General features: G+C 44.1%; 1 protein-coding gene across 3 annotated transcripts; it reads right to left on the bottom strand.

The window, feature by feature from the left end:
- Positions 1–206: 206 nt before the first annotated feature.
- On the bottom strand, positions 207–11,514 carry LOC116400712 (uncharacterized). Of its 3 annotated transcripts, none has more exons than XM_031878679.1 (6): positions 10,943–11,514; positions 8,850–9,061; positions 6,670–6,879; positions 4,694–5,253; positions 4,208–4,299; positions 207–2,147 (listed from the first exon to the last, which is right to left on the bottom strand). In XM_031878679.1, exons 1-6 carry the CDS (start codon positions 11,477–11,479, stop codon positions 2,055–2,057), a joined length of 1,704 nt encoding a protein of 567 aa, XP_031734539.1. In that variant the 5' UTR covers positions 11,480–11,514; the 3' UTR covers positions 207–2,054. The 3 variants fall into 3 exon arrangements, with proteins under 3 accessions (XP_031734539.1, XP_031734540.1, XP_031734537.1); XM_031878680.1 differs by having other exon boundaries at positions 2,103–2,177; XM_031878677.1 differs by lacking the exon at positions 207–2,147 and having other exon boundaries at positions 2,449–4,299.
- Positions 11,515–21,651: the final 10,137 nt, after the last annotated feature.

Here is a 21,651-nt window from a genome sequence, read left to right on the forward strand (position 1 = left end):
CCATCTCAAAAGGTTTAAGGACACACACACACACACACACACAACTGACTATAGGATGTTTGCTGGCTTTTATCCCACTGTTCTTGTCATCCTCTTGTTGTTATGTCTATGTATTGTCTCGTCTTTCTAAAATAAATTAGAATAAATTTTAAAAAAATGCGTTAACGCGCGATAAAATAATTGTCAGCATTAATTAATGAATGGGTTAACGCGAAATTAACGCGTTAACTTGCCCAGCACTAGTAGCTATCTAATAAAAGGTTTCATTATTTAAAAAATGAGTTCAGCTTCAATTTGTAAGCTAATATTGAACATCAAACATGTCCATGTCATGATCCATTTGCCATGCTGATGTAGGAGTAAATAAAACTAGCATGGCTTGCAACTTTGAGGGTACAATATCCTGAAAAAAGACTGTATGCATGCGCCCCGTTCTGGGTTCCAACCAACCTCTTCCAAAGAAGAGGCAGAAGCTACAATCTGTGCGACAGTGATAAATGGCTGACACCTGGAACATCCAAACTCTTTTGATCTGAATTTGGCTCTTTATAACATTTCACTGACGCCCGGGCCACGCTCCCTTGCTTTTTATTTGGGCGCCTGTATTAACAGGTCCGAGCAAACACACTGCCTGTGTGAGCAGCGCTTGTGCTGTATGGGATTGGTGTGCGTGGCCGCCATACGAGGGTTTGAGCTAGCACAAAGATCAAATGTTGTGAGTATATTGAGGTATACTGCATCATTTCTCTTTATTAATGGACCAAATGTTTCATGTTCTTAGTTTCAGAGTTAACTGTGTGGTATTGTTTGTTTTATTTTATTTTAGTACTAACAGAAGAGTTACCACTACAGTTATTTATGCATTGACAGCATGCACTAGATTGATGCACTGAGCTATAGTCTCAAGGCACCTTAAGTTAGTTTAGGATTTAACAGATTGGTTGATGCACTGTACAGGTTAGTGACCAGGATGTGTAAGATGATTTGAAGGGAGAATTTGTGTTTACAGTGTAACTTTAAATGTGCAGGGAAATCTTTGTTAAATCTAACATAACTTTAACATCCCAAATTACTTTGCCTCATTTTTCTGCCTACCACACAGTTCACAGCAAAGGTAGGCTGCAAAAATGATCTTTTCATACCATTAACAGCACAACAGCTTCAATGTCGTTATCATTAGAACATGTCGCAGACAGAAAAAGTTCATATTTATTTTTAACTCGACATGTCCTGTTTACGTTTCAAAATGAAAGCCCTCAGGGATCTTTCTGGAACAGCGTCCCTTCACTTAGGCTTTTATTCTTAAATATTTGCAGGGCAGTGCCTTGCATGGCTCCATAAATGAATAGAGTGTTATTATTATTGAAAATGAGCACACGCTTCTTAACTTCTGAAACAAATATAAATTAAATTGTAATGGAATGCAATGAAACCTTCTGGCCATTATGAATGGCAAACTTTCCGTAGAAAGACAGCCTGGCAGCAGCATCAACGCTGTCTGTTTGGACGCCAAACGCGTGACACACACAGCAGCTCTGCGCTGTACATACAGGCAGTGTGGCCCCGGCTTAAGGCAGAGAATTTTAAAGTCTGGGTTGGCACCTTTATAATACTATGACTTGTCATTTGAAAAGATCACGACATGCTAAATAATTTTTGCATGTAATTTGTCAAGTCTCTGCATAGCTACAATATCTTAAAATAAAGGCTGTATGCTGTTAGTCACATGAAAATATAGAGACTAAATCAATATCTAAAATTAATTTCTGGGCGACTGCCCAGAAAAAGTTTAAAATCACTACATTACAGTCAGTCATAGTCATAAAAATCAAAAAATATCTACATTTGTACGAGTACCATAATTCATAAACATCTATAAACAGTCCTCTCACAGGGCATCCCACAGACAACACATTTGTGACCCATTGGTTCAAACCCAAAGTTTTGACAAACATTGCAGTACACTGTGTGACTTTTCTGGACAGCAGTAGGAAGTAACAGAGGCGTAAGATGTCATTTTGGCTTTTAAATGGCTGACAGCTGAGCGTTGTTGGTTACTCCTTCTTCTGATTGGCTAATAGGGAGGCCTCCCATCGTTGCGCCATGGCGTTCTGTCGTCTTGGCATCGAAGAGAGGGATGAGGGGAACTGGAGGGAGGGGGACATTCAGCTGAACCACTAGAGCCAAAATGGGTGGATGGATGGAAATGGTTGGATGGATTATGGGATGGATGGATGATGGATGGATGGAGTATGGGATGGATGGATGGATGATGGTTGGATGGATTATGGGATGGATGGATGGATGGATGGATGGATGATGGTTGGATGGATTATGGGATGGATGGATGGATGGATGATGGATGGATGATGGATGGATTATGGGATGGATGGATGATGGTTGGATGGATGGATGATGGATGGATGGATGATGGATGGATGGAATATGGGATGGATGGATGATGGTTGGATGGATGGATGATGGATGGATGGATGGATGATGGATGGAAAAATAAACAAAGGACGGAATGGTTGGAGGAATTATTAGACGCATGAATGCAAGAGTGATGGCGAATAATGAATATATTTGCTAAATTGTGAACTAATAAATGTAATAATTAATCAGTCCAATTGATTCAATGAATCAGAAAGTTCACAATTATTAAACAAAACAAATGAATGAATGAGTAAAGGAAGAAATAAATTACCCAAAATAGAAATTGCAAAAGAACAACTTTAACAATGAAAATATGATTTTCATGCCATGTACTGATACATGAAGCAATCCGACACAGTGGACTATGCTCAGCTGCTGTGTGAGAGTAAACATCACAAATAGTGCATCAGGGAGGACATGACATGTTTGAGTAAATATTACTGTCATGGAATAAAATCTTATGTTGAGTCAAATGTTTGCTCATTGGTGAGCTGTATATGTCCTATAAAGTACTGTGTATGTACTGTGTACTGTATCAGTCATTTCCATCACCAGTACTTCTATGAAATCAATAGATCAATACTGAGCGTTCTAGCAGCTAAAGAACCACATGTGTTTTCAGGAGGAGAGAGCCGAAACACAACTCCAAATGAATGCTATTGTGTCTCTGCTTCTACTGGATCTGTAACGAGACAACTGCTTCAGATTTAAAGTTGTCGTCAACATGTCAATGTTGTGTTGTCAGCTTATTGTGCTGCCCCCATGTGGACACAAGATGTCATTTCATGCAGCTTTCAGGGTGTTCAACAGACTCGTTAGTGAGTTTGGGGGCAGTATCTATTTCTTCATACCTATACACCTTCCTGACATTTTAGCGGCTTCTACGGTTCTATAAAATATAAAAGCTGAGCAGGTGATAGAAGTCATTGTAGCATTGACACGATGGGTCAAGTCCAGTGTTTGTTTGATCCACCTCAAACTGACTATGATTTGAAATCTATTTGTAATAAGTCAAAAACAAATGTAATCTGGGAGAAATTATGTTTACCTTGAAATGTAATTGACAATGCAGTTTTGTTGCATGGGAACATATTTTTAGGAGAGCAGGCTGGACTATGTCTAGCTAGCCTGCAATGCTGTGTGTCTAACATGTATTAGCCTACTTAGAAAAGCCGAGCTGGGTTTAAATAGGAAATCTACAAAACCAGCCTGAAAGTGAGGAAAATCTGAAACCAATGCATGAGAGTGTTGGAAGCAGAGCCGTACAGTTGTCGGACCCTGGTTGGAGCTAGCCGATGCTACGCTATGATTGGCCAGTCTGCATTCTTGGGGCGGGACCTAATTAAGGGTCATTGTTTGGAATCTTGCCCAGTAAATCTTGACTGATGAATACATCATGTCTTCTTCTGTGATGTCAGAGGTGACATACTACTGATGAGAAGATAACCAAGTATTTCTACTTGGTCTCCAGATAGATAGACAGATACTGTGCATAGTTTGTGTGTGTGTGTGTGGGGGTGTGTGTGTGTGTTATATATATATACTACAATTGGCTGCTTCTCACCTCTTCGAAGACCTGTTCGAGGTTTAGGACTTGGTTTTAAGGTTCAGGTTAGAATTAGGTCTAGGTTGGGTTAGGGTTGGGGTCAGGCATTTAGTTGTGATGGTTAAGGTTAGGGTAGGGGGCTGGGGAATGTATTATTCCAATGAGGGTCCACACAAAGATCGCACAGGGACGTGTGTGTGCGTGCATGTGTGTGTGTAAGCAAACCTTGTGGTCACAAGACATGCTGGATCGTTCCATTTTGCGGGTCCTGGAGGGGGACGAAGGAGAGGACACACATCTGTCTAGAACCTCTGGCACTGGAATAAAAACAAAGGAAACAAAAAGACAATTCAATCTCAAAAAAATAATTATCTTATTATATTATAATTACATAACATTACCATTACAGGCTGAAAGCAGGTTTTTGAATGTATTTTTCATCCTACACATCCAGTACAGAGTATTGACTCGTGTTCTGTTCAGCAATGGACTAAGAACGGTGAAAACACACTATCGTCTAATTAATCCTGACACTATTTTGAATCCCCAACTAAATCCCCCCAATTTTTTGAATTAAGGCAATCAATAAATGATGTGCAGGAGAGCAGCAGTTTGGTTTGATTGGTGCTCAGTCGAACTGTTTGACCTCTCTGCACTACAACGAAACAGATTCCTGATACTTGGATAAGTGGCCATGATTCGTATATGTACCGTTGAAACTGATGTTATCGCTCAGGCCCGGAGACACCAGCACAGTGTCGTACCTCTCTCTCCCTCTCCACTCCTCCTCCCTCCCCCTCCTCCACATCTCCTCCCGCTGCCTCCTCCACTCCTCCTCCCTCTGCCTCACCATGCGGATCTCTTGCTCCACCAGCGATTGGCTACTGAGGGAGCGTAGCTTAAAGAACGGATTGGACAAGAAGGTGCTCTCCTGCATTTCCGTGGACACCGGGGCGGAGCTTAGACAGAATTCGGAAGCGCTGCGAATGATGAGGTTGGAGGTTTCCACGACGATGACGTTGGCGGAAGTCACAGCATCCTGGCTAATCGGCCAATTGGAGAGGCTCCCGATTGCGGTAGATAGTAAGCGGTTCCTGGAGGCGGAGCTGGAGCAGTCGGGCTCCAAGATAATGACATTATTGGCCGTCATTTCATGGTAGACAGAACGGGGAAGGGAAGAGGAGCATGCAGGGGATGGGGAGATGGACAAGGTGGGGGTGCGGCAGGCTGGAGGTCTGGGTGGAGATCGTCCTGTCTGAGAGGTGGAGGGTCTGCACACAGAACAAAAGAAACAGAACAATCAGTCTGAAACAAGTTCATTTTGGCTATTTTGCCTTGGAATATAGGTGATTCTGCACAAAACGTTTGTTGGTGTCACGATCAGGCTTTGCCTTGTGTGTTCTGTGTGTCTTTGTGTAGCTTCACCCTCCTCACTCTACCTGTCAGTCACTCACTCCTCATCAGCACAACTCCCCTCACCTGTTCAAGCCACTTTATAAACCCCTGCCTCTCAGTCACTCACTGCCAGGTCATTGTTTGTGTTCTACCCGCCCGTTTGTGCTCGTCCTGTTCCCGGTTTCCCCGTCTGCCTGCCCTGCCTCGTTTCCCGCTGGATTTTCCCCTTCGTCTCTTGTCTTGTGCTTGGACTCCCTGTTGTGTTGGTAACTATTCCTTTTTGTGTTGAATAAAACGCCTGCTTCACGCTACTCTGCCTGGTCTGCGTTTGAGTCCTCCATCATGCCCCGTGACAGTTGAATGCAATACTGCATCTCCATATTTTTTTATCTTTTTACGTTAATGTGATAAATGATGATTAGGTTTTGCCCAAAGTGCCAAAACAGAGAATTATCACCAACTCAGCAGTTCTCCTCAGCTCTGCGGTGAAGCCTTTCTTCGCTCATTGTTTTGGTTTTGCTGCCTATACACTCGCTCTCAAACTGCTTTCAACAGTCAGCTGTTGACAGAAACAAAGCTCTAATGAACCCTCGGTAAATAACCTTCCCAGCAGCACACAGCAGACACATTTGATGACAAGCTGGTGAACAAATGCCACATTTCCACTGCTTGGTACGGCTCGACTAGTAAGTGGTACCTGGTGCATTTTTTGGTACTTGTTCCAAACGAGCTGAGCCAGTACTAGAAGGTGGAGTTAAAACACAGCAACAGTGATTGGTCAGAGATAATACGCACAAACATTATTTTCAAAATAGCCAAGCTACTATCAATAGTGTGCGAATTACACTCGGCCGAGATCTTTACAAATGGCAGGCCGTGGTCAAATGACAAACAAAAAGCTCGTCCTCTGTTCGGTTGCTCATGAAAGGATCCAGCAAGAGAACACACTGTTTCTGTCACATTGATATCACAGCAGTTTCAGTTTGAGAAGGCACCGTCCACAGGTACTCAAACTGAGCCGAGCCGTACCGTGCAGTGGGAATTCAGAGATGGTGGCACATTTAGCAGAAAACCACTCCAACCGTCTCCTCCTCTCAACCTGTTCCAACCTCACGTTCAAGGATTCAAGGATCATTTATTGTCATTCTGCAACACAGGGACATTCAGTTGTAACCCCCCCCCCCCCGATACTAACCCACACTATAATGCTCTGCAATGCCACATTATTAAAGTGTAGCAAAAAGGAAAACAGCACTTTATTTTCCCTGTTAATAATAATAATGTTCTGTTACCTGGGTATAGTGAGGCCCTGTGTAATCACCCCCCTCTCTCTGCGGTGCCGCTCCTCCCTCTCCAGAGTCAGTCGGATCTCTCTCTCCACTGCACTCTCTGGCTCCTCTAGCGGGCTGCGGTAGGACAAGTCATCCAGGCCTGAGTCCTCTGAACTGGGGGACAGGGTGGAGGACAGGGTGGGCTCCCTGGGCACTGGTGGATGGATCTCCCTTTGAGAGGACAGGAGGAAACCCAGCTTAAGTTAAGATGAACTAAAGCTACAGAGTTGTGCTTCCATTGAAAATTCTAAATTCCCCTGTAAACACAGCCATTCAAGCTTTTGTTGACTTTGAAGTTAAATTAAAAAAAACATTTCTCCACTTGGCCTGACAGCACCTCATTGATATTGTGTATGAAAGTATTCCAGCTCTTCAATGATATCAGGCCATATGATCAAATAGTCAAACTAAATACCAATACCATGGGCAGGTTTGTGGGTGCTGAAGGAGCACCGCAGTAAATTCACCCCAACTACAGATTCCAAATGAAAACATGTATAAGATCATATGTGGCCTGAAAGAAATGTGATGACAGATGTGTGACTGTCCACCAAGATGAAACCAACATGATGCAAATAAGAGAGCTCTTCTCAAGATGAAGGGAAAACATCTCAACATCTTTTGTTTCATTTAATTCAATTCATAGTTTTTGTCTGTATTTATTTGTATTTGTCTTTGGCTGTAAATTGAATAGTTGTTTTACTTTATACTGTATTAACGGTGTAACATGTATGTTTGTATATAGCATTGCTCCATTCACGTGACACACTAGTTATCAAGGCAGCTGAATATACAGTACATGAAGGACACACTTTCACATCTCTACCTCCTGTTCAAGCGCATTTAAGACTCGTGAATCTCAAAGTGAACAATGCAATGGAACAATAAAGTGAACAATGGAACAGGAACAAAAGTTCTATTTGAGAAGAAACCACATCTCTATATCAATCCCTGCTCCGCTTCAGTAGTTTCAGTCTGGACAGAGGAGCACACACACACTCACACACACACCTACACACACACCTACACACACACACACACACTCACCTACACACACACTCACTTACACACACACACACACACACACACACACTCTCTCACACTCACACACACTCTCTCACACACCTACACTCACACACACACACACACACTCACCTACACACACACTCTCACACTCACACACACACTCTCTCACACACCTACACTCACACACACACACACACACGACACACAAAAACAGCTTCCATTAATCGGAAATGACAGCTAAGCGATATAATATGGTTGTTTTTCTTATTTTTCAAAAGAACAGAAATACAGAGTCAGTAAGCAAAAACAATATGATTCTATTCAGATAGACAAGACTTTTACAAACAGATTGGACTAATTCTTAGTCAGGGATTCCCCAAGTATTCAAAATATGTCTTTCCTCCGTTTACAGTGTCAACAGGTCAGCTGGACACTTTCACGCTGTGTGCTTATTTCGTCTGATAAATGAGGTATAGATAAGATAAAGTATAAAATAATAAGTGCTGTTTGGGCTCTACAGTAAGTAGAAGATGACAAAATAGAGAATGTGTACTCAGTGTTATAGACCCTGTCACTCAGTGGGACAATCTGGATTTGGGGGCAGGAGACCTGTAAGAATGACTCACGATGGCCTCGGGGCTGTTTCAACTCATCAATGTTCTTTTGGCCAATAAAAATCTCAGACAATAGTGAACAATGCGCATCATAATTTCCTAAAGCCCAATCAGATATCCTCAAAAGTTATTGTTTTTTCTGAGCAATAGTCGACAACCCAAAGATATTCAGTTTACTATCACACAAGGTTCAGAGAAGCAGCCCGTCCTCACATCTAAGAAGCTGCAACCAGAGAACTTCATGGTTTAGCTTGAAAAAAGACTTACAATAAATCAATTGAAATGAAATCCATTGCTAAGACAAAGAAAGTGATTCGTCTCAATTAAAAGATATACAGTATAAATACACAATTTGTATTATATACTGAGCTGTTTCATTTAAATCAGTTTTGTTTTTTTATGAATTGAATTTTTCAACTAGTGTCAGAAGGAAACATACTGTCTGATAACGCTCCATCCAAACAGGACAAGTGAACTGTTGGTAACTCCCATGCTTCCTACCTGTGTTTGAGTCGGGGGCTGCGAGTGGGGGGGTACAGTGAAGTGTGGGTGCCCTGGAAGCTCCCCTGAGCTCTGAGCCCTGGTTTGGGGATTGGCTGACCTTTGACCTCCTCCATCTTCCTCCACTGCTGGCGGGCTAACAGAAAGTCCACATGCTCAGTGGAGACATGTTCACTGTGGGTCTCTTCTTGCACACAGAAATCTACAGGAGCCTGATAGAAAAGACCAGGATCACAATCAGATGATTAAACAAGTCTCAGAACAGACCCACCACTGAAAAACATTTTAATATTCATACAGTATTACTAATAAACAGAGACTGACATATTTAACAGAAGTGTTACAATATATAGACCTCCAGAGGAAGAGGGAGAATATGAAAATATAACTCAAGTATTGGAGGATTCACATATTCTGATGTCTGTATAGTAACATCATCAGGTCCATTATCAGAATTTTGCCATGAATTACTTACAGTGGCCCACAGGGGGCAACAACTCTCAACACAAGTCAAACACAAGTCATTGGACTGATCAGGATTTTGTATTGGCAGTGAGGGGCATTGCTGTCTCCATAGGGGACGGGTTACATGCTGTCTAACAAAAGTCTTTCATCCACCCATCTCCGGCTGTGACACAGGTTGGTGTCACTGCATCCAGCTGTTGTTTGATAACCACCTCATATTTTTAATTGACCTCTATATCTACGGATTAAGCAGACACAACATACCACATGTTAATAAGCGAGCTTCACTGACTGTCACTTTGAACTGACCCAGATGAGCTATTTCCCCTGCTGCCGATCTTGGTGCTAAGCTAAATTCCTCAAGCCTCTTGTTGTATACTCCTGCGTAACTTAAATATATATAATATATATAAATATTTTCTAATTTAATTAAGAACTTAAGTGCAAAATTAACAGTTTTAGAGCTAAATTATATAGAGAAAAAAGTAAATATTTCCAGCTATACACTGATTGTAAAATTGTAAAACTGACTGATACATTTTCATATCCACTTATCGCCCAGCCCAACATACAGGTCACACTACTATACCTTTTCTTTACTGGACCTGCACTGAACATAGTAGACACTTTGCTAAGCCCCGCCCCCTGCTGCTACTCTGTCACGTTGTCGGAGCTACTGCCCCCATTAGAACCAGGTCAGTCTTTATTCACTGTTACAATCATTAAAAAGCTAAAAGCATGTGTAAACATTCCGTATACCTTCAGTAGCTAGCGTAGCATAGAAGTGCTAATGCTAGTTAATGATCTTCTAACGTACTCTGCTAATGTAAGTTTTTACGTAGAAATGTAATGTTTTAGTAACGTATATCATTATTAAATGTGCCCCAGACACAACGTTTAAAGGTGCATGATACCAGATTGAGAGCATATTGATTGCCGCTCAGTGTCTCTGATCATGGCAACGCATTAGCCGGCGACTACGGCAAACATGCTGACCGAGCTAACATTGTTTACCTGAGGGTGCCAGAATTCTGCGAGGACGCTACTGGTCGGGTAAACGTCACACTCACAGGTAAGCTGTAACTGCTATATAGACATTACTCCCCTAGATCTTTACACATCAAATAGTTGTTTGCTGCCAAATTAATAATCTGAATATAATGTATTGCTCTTTTAAGCGTGACTAGCTCGAAATCCTCAAAACCATGCCTGGAAATGAAGAAAACACAGCCAGATAGTTGGCGGACCCTGTTCAGAGCCAGCCCATGCTACAATATGATCGGCCAGTCTGAGTTTGAGGGGCGGGACTCAGCGCTGTGTAATCATTCAATGTGAACATAATTCCTAGGGCATAAAGATAAGATAGTCTTTTGTCTGTACTTGAAAAGCGCTTTTCTAGTCTCTCGGCCAATCACAGCATTTTAACACTACACGTCATCATTCACCCATTCACACCCATTCACACTCTGATGACAGGGGCTACCATGCAAGGTACATGGACCGGCTGAGCCGGAGATCGAACTGCCGATCATCTGATGGAAGGACGACCCTGCTCTACCACTGAGCCAAGATGAACAGGAAATTAACTTTTTGGGCTCAAAGTTACATAAAAAGAGGTAAAGTCCTACCTTTCTGTAAGGGTCTGTGGAGCTGGCTGTGGAGCTGACAGAAGGTGAGCGCAGGAATAGATCTCTCCTCGACATCATCTGTTCTTCATCATCACCATCCCTGCCTCCCCTCCTCTCCTCCTCCTCTCCTTGCTTCTCTTTTTCACTCTCTACTTCTGCCTCATCCTCTTCTTCCCCTCTCTCCTTATTGCGTCCTCCTCTCTCCTCTTCCTTGCTCTCTCCATCACAGACGCTATCGTGAATTCCTCCTCCTGCATCTTCCTGGTTGGTGACATCACAGAGCGCGAAGCTAGCCCATTGGTCGTCACCTGCATCGCTGTCCGAGTACACGATAGCCAGCTCAGCTTGGAGGCAGTCGCTGAGGTGACTGTCACTAAGGTCATCTCTGTTGCCACGGTCGTGACCCCAGGCCTCATGCAACATGGTGTCTATAGGCTGCTCTGGAGGATCTGAGGTGACAATCAGGGGCTCTGATGATGTCGGACACACCGGGCTGCAAGAGATGAAGAAGAGCTCTGACAGAGCATCATCTCTCATCTCTCCCACTGTCTCTCTGCATTCATCCTCTTCTTTTTTGTCTCCTCTTCCTCCTTCTTCCCTCTCTGTATCTCCATTCCCTTCCTCCTTTCCTTCTGTTTCCCCTCTTCCTCCATCTTCTACCTCCTCTCCTCCTCTCTCTCCGTCTTGTCCTCCTTCACTTTCACCTCCTTCGTCATCTCCCTTTCGCTCTCCTATTGCAAAAACCAGATAGTCGCACTCATCTGCATCTCTTATTACATTTTCTTTTTCTGCAGCCTCTTCTTCCTCCTTCTCGTCCCCGACTGGCTGCTTCAGCCCATGGACCTCTGGGTAATGGAGCTCCTCTACTTCCTGGCTGCCCCAGATAACCAAGTTTTCACTCTCCGTGTCCGTTAGCGGTGGTGATGAGCTGATCTCCATGGTAACTGGATCTGTTGGCTGTATAGGACTGGGAGAGTCGTTGACAGGGTTATTGTTGCCGGAGCTACCGTTGTCGGGGTTACCATCCGTTAGCTCAGCTGTTGTCCTCCTGAGCCCAGCTGTTGCTCTCTGGGGACACACATACTTCATTATAAGCTGGTCAATTCATTGTAGCCTGAATACTAATACATTCTTAACGTGTTATGGTTATTCATACAATAATGTATGGAAGTCCATTCCCGCCAGAAAAGATTTTTTAAGAATGACCAAATAAAAAACAGTCATGGTGAGATAAATGAACGAGATACCAACTCACACGTTAGGGAGACAAGTGAGAATGATAAGACGCTAGAATTAGTATTAAGACAAAATGATTCAATTGTGACTTTTGAAGTATTATCAGGGCTGGGCAGTATGCCCTAACATTGATATCACGGTATGATTTTGAGGCACGGACGGTAATGGTATATATCACTGTGTATTCATTTTTCCAATATAAATGCTGCTGAAAGGGTCGAGCACTGGTATGCCAACTGCATGGTATCATTGCCACAACGTTATCTTTTTATTTTGTTTTTGTCACCTATAATGGTTATTTACTGAAAACACGCAATTCAAATAAATAGAAATAAAGGATCGTATTTTTATTTAGATACTTGCTTTGATCAAAAGACAACTTGGCATTAGTAGCTTTAATAATGTATTATACTGTGCACTCTCTATACTATCTATAATTTCCACTTTGAATCACAGAATTTTGACTAGTTACCTTGCAATTTTGTCGGGGCTGAATCTGAATATTCAAATATTTGACTCTTTGAATATTTATTCATTGGGTAGGTATTCGGTTTTCAACTTTGGATGTTCTTTTTTTGTTTTTCTTATGCAAAAAATTTGCAAAAATGTCACAAGCTGTAATTACGTAATGAAAAGAGAAACATGCATAAAACACACCAAGCCAGGGTTTCCAGAGAGAGAGAGAGAGAGAGAGAGAGAGAGAGAGAGAGAGAGAGAGACAGACAGACAGAGAGACAGCGAGAGATTTCATTTACAGTTTTACTGTTTATCAAAAATTACAACAAACTTAATTCATGCAAAAAAATCAACCAAACAAAACCAAAAAATTAAAAAATAAAGAAAAAAACACAAATCATAAGTTCAGAACCAGAGCATTGTCTCTGACTGAACACAGAACGACATTCAGAGCCCAAATGTTCACAAAGAGTTCAGTTTTTTTTTGTCAGTTTGTAGAAGCCAAACTCTACCCTGAGCCGAGCAGCCAGCAGCCCGTCAGCATCAAGCTCACGTCCTCTGACCCTTCACCCCTCACACGGTATTTCCTCGTTTTCCATATTGCTAGTTTGGCCAGTCCTGAAAGGAAATTCATTAGTGTGTGGACAGATTTTTTTTTAGCAGAGTAGTTTGGACCACAGGTAAAAAGAAGCCCTGAAACCACGCCTTCAGGCGGCTGAAGAGTCTCACCAGTCTGGAGCACTCAACGAGCAGATGGTGGATGGTTTCTGTCTGTGAGCAGAAAGGACAGCTGTCACCAGATACCTGTTTGTAGCTATGGCCCCATGTACAATCCTCCACTGGAGGTCTCCTGTCCGTTTATCTACAGGGGGTTTGTACAGAGACCGCCAACAGCCCCTTGGGGAGGATCCCCTGCCAAAAAACTCGGTCCACCTCGACACCCTCACTCCTGCCAGAGAGTGCAAGTTAGAGACCTTCACACTGACCTGATACGCTGCTTTCCTCCCCAGAGTCTCAAAGTCCCCCAACTGGGGTGTCTTTAGAGTCAGCAGGATGTCCTCCTCATCCTGACACTGTCCCACAGCAGGACAGACAGCCAGGGGTGGGAAGACATACTCACATTCATCGTCCCATTGGTCAGATATTGTACGGTCTCTAACAAACGCTCTGAGGACTTCTGGCAGGGACGCACAGACCTCCTCCACCAGCCTGTGCAGCAGCCTGCTGGACCGGATGTTGATCAGCTCCACTAGTTGAGGGATGGAGGTCTTCATCAGATGACCCAGCTTCACACAGCCGGCCTCTCTCAGTCTGGATCTCAGGCTGATGGACGTCAGGACCTGGGATGTGATGTAGCTGCTTCCAAACAGCGGCTCCTCAAAGAGCCACATCCCTGGTGTCGTCACAGCTCTCCGCTGGACTGTAAAAACCTGCCATGCCTGTAAGACGGACTGGTAGAACGGTGTGGGACCAGTTAAATCCACTGACTGGGGCTGAAGTAGGAACAGGTGTTTGTCATAACCTAAGCGTCCGGCCCTCCTCAGCAGCACACAGGCAGTATCAGTCCATGGCAGGCCGACGCTGTACAGCAGTCTCTGAGCTGTCTGCAGTCTGAAGGCTGTGATGCGTGATGCGATGTCCACCAGACCCTGCCCTGCCTCCTGGACCGGCAGGTACAGCACCGCAGATCTCAGCCAGTGAAGCCCTGACCAGAAAAAGTCCACAACTGCCCCCTGGATTTCTTTAATCAGGCTCTGTGGTGGAGGTAGGACTACCAGTCTGTGCCAAAGGGTAGAGGCAACCAAGTCATTGACAATTAGGACCCTCCCCCTGTAAGAGAGCTGAGGTAGCAGCCATTTTCATTTAGACAGTCTGGTACACACTCTCTCCATAGCACCCTCCCAGTTCTGTCTTTGAAACTCCTCTGTTCCCAAAAAAACACCGAAAACCTTCAGGCCCTCCCTTCCCCATCTGATGTTTCCTGGTAGCTTTGGTGTTTCTTTGTCTGCCCACTGCCCAACCTGCAAAGCTTCACTTTTCTCCCAGTTTACCTTTGCTGAAGATGCCCTCTCAAACTAATCTAAACTGTTACCTAGGAACTGGATATCCCTCTGGTCTTTGACGAACACATAAATATCATCAGCATATGCTGACACCACCAGCGAGGGCCGCTGAGGCAGCCCAGGTAACATGAGTCCTGATAGACGGGATCTCAACCTGTTCAGAAGAGGCTCAATGGCAATGGAATATAGCTGTCCAGAGATAGGACATCCCTGTCTGATGCCTCTCTGGACCTGAACTGGACAGCCCCGCACACCCCCCCCCCCCCCCCACACCTTCACCAGACAAGTAGCTTCCTTGTACATCAAACCAAACAGTGACACAAACCCTTCACCAAAACCAAATGCTCTTAAAGTGGAAAAAAGAAAACCATGATCAACCCTATCAAAAGCCTTCTCCTGATCTAATGATATAACACCAACATCAATATTATACAGTTTACAAAGATCCAACAAGTGTCTCATGAGAAAAATGTTATCCATGATGGATCTGTCCGGTACGCAGTAAAACTGGTCTCTGTGGATTATAGACTCCAGAAAGTTCTTAAGCCGGTTGGCGAGCACCTTGGAAAGAAGTTTATAGTCTGTGCATAACAACGCCACCGGTCTCCAGTTCTTCAGTAAGGACAAATCTCCTTTTTTGGGTAACAGTGATAATACTGCATGCCGACATGTCGTCGGTAACAGGCCTGTCTGTGAACACTCCTGCAGCACCTCCCACAGGTTGGCTCCCAAACACTTCCAGAAGTGTTTATAGAAGTCCGCAGGCAGTCCGTCCAGTCCAGGAGCTCTCCCAGCAGCCATCTGACCCACAGCAGCGGTCAGCTCCTCCAGGGAGATGTTGGCATCCAGGACAGCTCTGTCCTCGGGGCCCAGCTGAGGAAGGTCCTGAAGCAGCTCGTCAACACTCTATCTGTGGTTGTCCTCCTTCCTGAAGAGGGCACTGTAGAAGCTTACGGCATGTTGTCTCATTTCAATCGGGTCAGTCGTCATCTTACCCTCAGGAAGGTGGAGACACACCATTTGTTTGGTCCGAGAGACGGACTTCTCCAGATTGAAGAAGTAGGAGGTAGGAGCATCCATGTCCCTAACACTGGTGAACCTTGACCTGACCAAAGCTCCTTTAGCTCGTTCCTGTAGAAAGGAGTTGTTGTTTCTTCTGTTGAAGCCTGTGAGTGTCTGTGCTGGTGTGAGTGAATAGACTCTCCAAATCCTTGATTTAATTTCCGAGATCCTCAATGACCCTTTGACTATTACTGTGGAGTGACTTGTATATTGTTGAACAAAGACACGTATATGTGCCTTTCCTACATCCCACCACTGACTCAGGGACTCAAAATCGCTCTTCTTTTCTCTCCAGATGCCCCAGAAAGCCTCAAACCTTTCACAGAAATCACTGTCCTGAAGCAACTTAATGCTAAAGTGCCAGTAAGAGCTGCATTTGGTGGTTGGTGAGGTGTGAACATCTAAAGTGACGAGGTGATGGTCGGTGAATCCTACTGGGTAAATGTGACTATTCAATAACCGGTTACTAAAACTATGAGATATGTAAACCCTGTCCTGCCTGGCTGCCCTAATGCTCCCATTCAACACCTTCACCCATGTGTACTGTCTAGCCCGGGGATGTTTGACCCGCCATACATCCACCACACCTGACTCTGCGATCACCTGCGATAAGATGGCAGATGACTGTAAATGAGGTTCCTCTCCTGTTCTATCCAATAAGGAATTTATGGTGCAATTCCAGTCCCCCCCCCCCCCCCCCATCACTACACACTCGTTGTGATCACACTGCTGCAGGACATCTTTGAGTTTGTGGAAGATGTCTGTTCTGTGTGAGCCCTGGTTTGGAGCATAGATGTTGATAAAAACAAAAGTAATGTTTTGTATTGATGCTCTGACCACTAAAGCCCTGCCTGTCACTATCTCTGTGGAGGAGATGATGTTAACATCCAGCCCAGGTGAGGACAGAATGGCTACACCTGCAGACAGGTTGGTCCCATGAGACAGGACTGGCCCTTCCACCACAAACCCCAGTCTACCTCATTATGTGGGTCGCTGTGTGTTTCCTGCAGGAAAACGATGTCTAGTTGTTTCTGTGTGATCATGTCTGCAGTGACCGCCCTATTCTGTCGGTCCCTCCCACCATCAATATTTAAAGAGCCAACCCTCACCTTGTGCATTGAGAAATGAAAAATAGCAGTGATGTAGACAACTAGAAGTAACAGTAACAGAAAGATTAATAAGTGAAACACATTCATCATAGACTGACTTAGAGGTTCTTAACCTTTTGGAACCTTTCCCATCATCTCTCTTCTTTAGCTTCCTGAGATACGTCATGAGCTTCTTTAGACGGAAATGTTTCTTTTCATCGAATGAATCCACATCAACCTCTCTCTGTATTGTCAAAACACTTTTAATAAATTTGTCTGCGTTTGGAAAATAGTCTAAAACTTCAACAGATTTTCCAAACGTTTCATCCAGGAAGTTATTAATTTCCCCCAGCTTGTACAGATATCCACTGTGAGTCTGTGAGAGTGAGACCGTCAGAGTCGTACTCCATCTCCTCCTCCACAACACAAGCCCCCCCACTCACCTCTGGACCAGCAGCCTGACGTTGGTCAGCTTCAGCTGTCGGCCCTTTACTGCTGCCTCCTCCACTTTCCCTCATTCCTTCCTCTGCTCCTGCTGTCAGTGCTTCCTCTGCTTTCCTTTCTTCTACTACTTTCCTTTCTTCTACTTCTTTCCTTTCCTGTTACTTTCATTTTCTCTACTACTTTCCTTTCTTCTACAACTTTATTTTCCTCTACTACTTTCCTTTCCTCTACTAATTCTTTAATTTCCTCTACTACTTTCCTTTCCTCTACTACTTTCCTTTCTTCTACTTCTTTCCTTTCCTCTGTTACTTTCATTTCCTCTACTACTTTCCTTTCCTCTACTAATTCTTTCATTTCCTCTACTACTTTCCTTTCCTCTACTTCTTTCCTTTCCTCTGTTACTTTCATTTCCTCTACTACTTTCCTTTCTTCTACTTTTTTCCTTTCCTCTACTACTTTCCTTTCTTCTACTTCTTTCCTTTCCTCTACTACTTTCCTTTCCTCTACCTCTTTCATTTCCTCTACTACTTTCCTTTCCTCTACTACTTTCCTTTCCTCTATACTTCTTTCCTTTCCTCTACTACTTTCCTTTCCTCTACTACTTTCCTTTCCTCTACTACTTTCCTTTCCTCGATACTTCTTTCCTTTCCTCGATACTTCTTTCCTTTCCTCTACTACTTTCCTTTCCTCTACTACTTTCCTTTTCTCTACTACTTTCCTTTCCTCGATACTTCTTTCCTTTCCTCGATACTTCTTTCCTTTCCTCTACTACATTCTTTTCCTCTACTACTTTCCTTCCCTCTGTTACTTCCTTTCCCTCTGTTGTGAGACGCAGAACAGCTGAGTCCTCATCAATAATTTTTCCTCCGCCTGAATCAGCTCTCTGTTCCCCGTCCTGACTGTCTGTCTGCCCGCTATGCCCCTCCTCGGCCCCGGTTGGCGGGTCATCGCCCCCCCGCGGAGCAGCGACCTCCGCCGGCTCGTCATTTAGCGGAGCACCATTGTGATCGAGCTCCTCCGCCGGTACGGCCCCCGTCTCGGGGTGCCCTTTGGCCGGCCCGTGAGGACAAGCGGTTCGCTTGTGTCCCACCTCCCCACACTCAAAGCACCTGATGCTACCTGTGCTAGCGTACACCATGTAGTGTTCCTCCCCGTGTTTCACCCTAAAGGAGACCTCCAGCGTCTGTGAAGGACAGGTAAGGAACATGAACACCTGTCTCCTGAAGGACTGGACATGCTTCAGTTTATCACTCTTACATCCCAGACCCACATTCCTGAAGCTGTTCGCCAGCTTCCCGAAGCGCTGCAGCTCTCGCTCCAACACCTGGTTGGGGATGAACGGGGGAACACCGGAGACGTTGACCCGGGTGGAGGGCACTGCGAGCGGGGAAACCTGCAAATACACGCTGTTCAGCGAGACGCCGCTCGATATTAACTCCGCCACAAAACGCTCCTCTTTCAGAAACACCAGCACACCTCTGTTCATCCTGGAGGCATAGCACAGGTTAGCGTCTCCCACACGGTCTCCCACCGCCAGGAGAACCGCCTCTACCGGGACACACGGGTCGGGCTGAACACGAACTCCATGCCTCAAAGACAGGGACGGCGTCTCAGAGGACGCCTTCCCCGACAAGAAACACGGTTCTCTGTCCGCCAAAACACACCAAAATACACCGACAACAACCTCAAACCACCACAACTCAACCACACAGTGAACTATGGAGAAAAGTTTGAGAAAAATCACCAAACATTTAGCCAAACTCACCACGCTCTCCACCATAGACAGAGAGAGAGAGTGAGTATGAACTAAGCAACTTCATAGCTGTGAGTACAGTGCAGTGCGTGTACAGCTCAGGATATTTGTCGGTGAATAAATGCTACATAATGCTGAAGACCCAGGCCAAGTTCCTGTGTCCTGCTTTCCACCTTCTGATTGGAGTGAAGGGGTTAGCCATGAAGTTAGCAACAACTTCTGCTCAGGCTCACTCAAGGTGGACTAACCAGACAAGCTATTCTTAGTTTTGTTTTGCTCAGCTCTCATCATTTTAAAATCATTACTAGTGATTCAACTTTAAACAAAAATGCTATATTGCGTTATGTAAGTGAAAATGTAGTTTGTTTGGAATATATAAAAAAGTAAAAGGAAATAGCGATGACAGTTATATGAACATATAGATCAAGTCACACATAATAAACAGAGTGGAGTAGATCGCAGCAGTATCAGCCCTGTTCATGTTTGAGACTCAAGCCTTCTTATTGTTACCATGGTAGCAATGCGTTGGCTGTGAGTGGGTTAGCAGATTATTATGGTCTGTCTTCCAGGCATGTGCTGGTGACAGGCGAGTGGTGCTGCTATGGTAACACTAAGTATAGCTGCAGAGCTGCTGAAGTCAGTTCTCTTTCACTTAACACATGTCACAAAATCTTCTCTCAAGATAAATCTCATTTCATATCTCGATAACAATATATCACAACGAGGCATGTTGTCTGCTCGGTCAATAAATAAAGGATCTATAAATAATCACACAGTGATGCCTCTGTTTGTATACTCCTGTGTGATTAAATACTTATACTATATTTTTACTAAATATTTTCTAATTATATGCAAAATGAACACATATAGAGAGAAAAATAAATAAAAAGTCCAGTTATTCACCGACTATGTTTACATCAGTGCACACAAAAACATAGTAATCACATTGAGGAAATAGTTTTATTAATATAATAGTTTGATCAGACTTTCTGACAAAGTTGAATTAGAATGTGCTTGTTATCATCCATTTAGATGAAATAATTGTGTATGACATGTCGATATATGATCACGATACGATTCCATTACTCCGCAACAATCCTCAGTCATCTGAATATCTCACATGGCTACTTGAGCTGCATGATATGGTGACATAGAGGTGAGGAGATAGATGTACAGAAGTTCAACAACTAAAATAAGATCATTCCAATATCGCTGTCCATGCTTGCTAACCTAAAAATATGAACAAACACAAGACTTCAAATAAGTGCAGGATGCAGCGCAGCCTCGGGAGACTAAATGTAATCCTTTATGAAGAGATGAGTAATGCCTCTGCATCAGTGACACACACTCAGTGAGCACTGAGACTCCAGCCATGAATTAAGCTCAATAGGCCTTTCCTTCATGTTAACTACACTACAGCCCATGGCTTCTTCAACTCATTGCTGTTAAATTTGCATTTATAATCTGAGAAAAAAAAGACATCAGAGAGCAGAATCATGATCTGCAAATGGCGAGGATGATGTTTGTCAGTGTTTCTGAAGATGCCGTAGATGAGTGATGATCTCCCTCAGAAATGGCCATGGTTTGGTTATTGTCACACAATTTGTTGTGGCTCGGAAAAGATTACAGTCGGGATTAAAAATAAACCACAACGTTCCACAAACCTAGCACAACCTTTCTTTCAACTCCAGATATTAAATATATATGGAAGCCGTTCATACACAGAATTACATTGCCTGTAAAGTGAATCAACTTCCAGCCTCAAACCTCTTGTCCCCCCCCATCAACACATCTTCCTTTGTATGTCTGTGTGTGTGCGCGTATGTGCGTGTGTGATGGGAGGATTACAGAACAGCTTTACACGTCATGTGTCGAAGATGAGGCATAATTAAAGGTTGCCTCATCAGGAAGCATTCAACATTTCACAAATCTTCTACTGTGGTGTTCTATTCACTCACATGTTTTTGTTCTGTGTGGTTTCATTCTCGCCATAATATTCTGTCAGAGGAGCGCTGAGCCAACAGTGTTATATAAGGCAGCATCCAAAAACCGGGCAAAGCACCAAAATCGTGACAGATAAGCACACGCAGACGTCAAGAAAACTGGGATTTGATCGTAGCTCGAGCTAAACCAAAGCCTCGTGCACACACCTCTGCTACGTGGTGCCAAAATCCTCCCTGAATCTGCACCGCGCGACGAGAGGAACACACAGTTCTGTTGTTCGTTTTAAAAAGATGTTGTGGACGCGTGTCGCTGATTCGGTCATTTACCTACCAACAGCTTCCAGCACAGCAGCCAAAACGAGATCATCTCCAGGCGGCCACGGCGCGCGCATTCCTCTCCACCTCTCCCCAACGGCAGCGCGAGCAGCCAGGCGGCCACCCGGCGGCGCGAGGAGGAACGCATATAACAAGCGGCTGCCGCGCGCGTGTGTGTGTGTGTGTTGGAGAGAGGTAGAGGAGAGTGAGGAGAGAGGAGCAGAGAGAGAGGAAGGATGTATCGACCTGGGCCGGTGAATTAGAGCAGAAGAGATACATCAGTATTGGCATACTATTGTTCATCTCTCTCTCTCTCTCTCTCTCTCTCTCTCTCTCTCTCTCTCTCTCT

This window comes from Anarrhichthys ocellatus, unplaced genomic scaffold (genome assembly GCF_004355925.1).
Source record: "Anarrhichthys ocellatus isolate YVR2014 unplaced genomic scaffold, GSC_Weel_1.0 scaffold192, whole genome shotgun sequence".
Lineage (NCBI taxonomy): Eukaryota > Metazoa > Chordata > Actinopteri > Perciformes > Anarhichadidae > Anarrhichthys > Anarrhichthys ocellatus.

Bases quoted from the DNA above. Each gene is read 5' to 3' on its own strand.
- LOC116400712 (XM_031878677.1), bottom strand. From the start codon at position 11,479: ATGAGAGATGATGCTCTGTCAGAGCTCTTCTTCATCTCTTGCAGCCCG. The intron at 5,254-6,669 runs GTAACAGAACAT...TTCTGTGTGCAG, and splicing joins CAGGGCCTCACTATACCCAG to ACCCTCCACCTCTCAGACAG. The intron at 4,300-4,693 runs GTACATATACGA...TTTTTATTCCAG, and splicing joins CGATAACATCAGTTTCAACG to TGCCAGAGGTTCTAGACAGA.